Source organism: Phytophthora parasitica (genome assembly GCF_000247585.1).
Source record: "Phytophthora parasitica INRA-310 unplaced genomic scaffold supercont2.78, whole genome shotgun sequence".
In the NCBI taxonomy this organism is placed as follows: Eukaryota; Oomycota; class Peronosporomycetes; order Peronosporales; family Peronosporaceae; genus Phytophthora; species Phytophthora nicotianae.
This window is the reverse complement of record NW_008649064.1, coordinates 147548-150359: the sequence shown is the minus strand read 5'-3', so window position 1 is coordinate 150359 and position 2812 is coordinate 147548. Positions and strand designations below refer to the sequence as shown.

The 2812-nt window shown below is 51.9% G+C and overlaps 1 protein-coding gene and 2 pseudogenes across 3 annotated transcripts; 1 reads left to right on the top strand and 2 right to left on the bottom strand.

The window, feature by feature from the left end:
- Window positions 1–1273: 1273 nt before the first annotated feature.
- Window positions 1274–1344, bottom strand: PPTG_20586 (annotated as a pseudogene). Its single transcript has one exon. The product of its transcript is annotated as a tRNA-OTHER (tRNA).
- Window positions 1345–1395: 51 nt separating this feature from the next.
- On the bottom strand, window positions 1396–1468 carry PPTG_20585 (annotated as a pseudogene). The gene has a single exon. The product of its transcript is annotated as a tRNA-OTHER (tRNA).
- A 16-nt stretch (window positions 1469–1484) lies between these two features.
- PPTG_24269 (hypothetical protein) lies at window positions 1485–1885 on the top strand (the record flags this gene model as incomplete). The annotated part of the gene is made up of 3 exons (XM_008916024.1): window positions 1485–1581; window positions 1685–1812; window positions 1856–1885. 3 exons carry the CDS (start codon window positions 1485–1487, stop codon window positions 1883–1885), a joined length of 255 nt encoding a protein of 84 aa, XP_008914272.1.
- Window positions 1886–2812: the final 927 nt, after the last annotated feature.

The following is a 2812-nucleotide window of genomic DNA, read 5'->3' as shown; positions in this document are numbered from 1 at the left end:
TCATGCGCCGAGTGCGCGATGCAATGGCTGAAAGCCAGGATCTCCAAAAGGAGTATGCAGATGCCAAAGGCAGAAAGAACATGGAACAGTTTGAGGTCGGAGACCTTGTTTTATTAAACGCAAAAAACCTACCTACACATGCAGTGTCTGCCGTCTTCAAGACAAACCTAAGACCTAGGTTCATTGGACCGTTCAAGGTCGTGGCCAGGAAGGTCCTAGTGTACACGCTAAATCTTCCCAAGAAGATGAGCACCCATCCGGTGTTTTACGTTGGCTTGCTCAAGCCGTACCAGGACCCGGTTCAGCGCCGAGTCACTGGCGCCGAATCGACAGAGAGCGGCTAGGCCGCGTGCGGCTGCGGGACAGCAGGTGGTGAAACCACGGAAGGGTGGGCGACAGCAAGTGGTGGAATTGCGAGGAACTGGTCAACAGCATGTGGCGAAGTCACAGATTGCGGAGCGAAATGCTTGAGATGCAGGAGCAAGTCAAGCTGAAGATACAGCTGAGCAACTTTGTGCTTAAGGTCCGGGAACTGGTTGTGAATCAACAATATGGAATACAAACAGTCCATGGAGTGGAACATTTCTTCGAGACCGACCGCTTCGCGATGAACGTGGTCGTTCGCGTCAGGGACGCATTCGTTGTGAGGTCGCAGACGCCGTTCCGGCGAGTGCTGATTCGCAGCGCTGGAATCCAGCTGAGGCACGGCCTCCTCCAGCTCTGCTCGACGAGCACGGTGAGCCCCACTATCATGTGGAACGCTTTGTGGCGCGGCGTCGTCACCGGGGTCGTACCCAGTACTTAGTGAAATGGAGAGGATATCCATATTCACAGAACTCATGGGAGTTCGAGGTTCCCCTCCGTGAGGACTGCCCTGACGTCGTTGACGCCTATGACCTGGCACACCCACTGCCAATAACTCAGATGGGATCGCGACTGCGTCGCCAAGCGCCAAGCGCTTCCCTTCAGTAGTGCGGGGTGTCTACAGGTCGGTAGCTGAGCTCCGTCTCTGACCAGTGGCTGGAGCAGCCAGCTCAAGTATGAACATCGGTGCTCGCAGCGGAAGCAGGAGGAAGGTGTGCCTCGTGGTGTTGGGGACGTGGTCCCGATGGAAGCGGATGCTTCGTGTCGTGTTGGACGAGGTCCCGATGGAAGCGGATGCTTCGTGTCGTGTTGGACGAGGTCCAAGCACAAGCGTCCTGATTGACGCGTATTTGTTTCGGAGAAACTTGCTCAAGGAGCATTATCCAAGTTTGGAATAGCGCAGTTACTGTGTCACGGACGGGACCGAACCACCCACCCTTGGCTTTCAAAGCCAACGCTCGACCATTGAGCTATGTGGGCGCTGCCCGTGGATCGATTGAGTCCAAAACCTTAGCTAAGGTATATGGGCTGTGTCCTCGAGGGTGGTATCGAACCACGGACCTCACGCTTTCAAGCGAGTGCTCGACCACTGAGCTATATGTTCGGAGCCCAAGATTCAGATGAACATGGAGCTCAAGGCTCTTGAGCTTGGCTCGCTTCAGGTTGGCAGCTCATTGAGCATGTGTCATGTCGGCAGCGTGGTACCCGGCCGCGAAGGTATGTGTGGCAGCTCTCGGAGCAGGCGCGGCGTAAGCAAAATGGTCTGGGACCTCGTGGGAACTTGATGCGCGACGCGCTGATGACGTTTGGCCGTGGGCAGCAGGCGAATTGTTACGCATCAGAGATGCAAAGGTGTTCGTGAGCTCGGCTGGAGAACGCAAGGATGAGGCACAGTGCCCTCCGACGTCTTGGCAAGACGTGGCCTCGCTGAGGTGCTTTCGAGAACGGGTAAGTTCTCATCTTAGTGGGGGAGAGTATAACGGGGTTACAGGGGTGTGGCGTACACATGGGTACGGAGTAACCGAAGAGTTAACAGACTCACAGTACATAACTCGTAGAGTTAATAGTGGCCTCAGTACATAGGCTGAGGGCCACACGATATGCATTTGATTAGGTTTAACTATGATATATAGTTAAACATAGATAGCGGCTTGACCGCAATAAAAATAAATAAAACACTTCTGGTTTTGAAGCATAAAAGTTATTAGTGTTCTTAATAACTTTGAGCCCTGGTTCTTGGGATGTAAGTTTCCTTCGGATAAGGAACTTAGTGTTAGGGACTCTTTGAGTCGTACGTCTTCCTCTGACGCTTAGCTACGGCAACCCCGTCGCATGCTCCGTTCCTCCTGTCAAAGCTTGAGCTGGGAACTTGACCGCTTTGTTGCTGAAAGCCATAAGTAAGAATGGATCGAAATTTCTGATTCTGTTTGGGTGTCCAGTATCTTTGAAATTTCTAAGAAAAATCCTACTTCTGGACAAAAGCTGTCTCGCTCTGAGTGAGTACACTTTGGAAATTGCCGGTCCGCTGGGTTATCGGCTACCGTCGCGCCAACTCACAGCCGATTGTTCCAAAGATTCCGCTGCATCGCATTGATGAACGCTTTGATCAGATGCCTGGTTGCGCCATCTTTTCCCTTCTGGATGTGTCCCAAGGATATCATCAGATGCGTATCGCGCTCGAGAGTCGCAGGTATACCGCCTTTCGCGCATGCGGAAACCTACCATTGGTGTGTAGCTCCTTTGAAAGTACATGCTCGTTGAAACTGAAGTCTTTTGCATTTAGCTGACCAGAAGGAGTTTCAGCACTTTCACCGGCGCGTTTTGTGAAATATTGTGCGTATACGTCATTAAAGCGAATGTGTTTAGCAGACTTTTGGTAATAGAGCTAGGATTACGTAGTTCGTAGAATGAAATGTTTAGGCGTGTAGTTGCGTATGAATCATTGTTA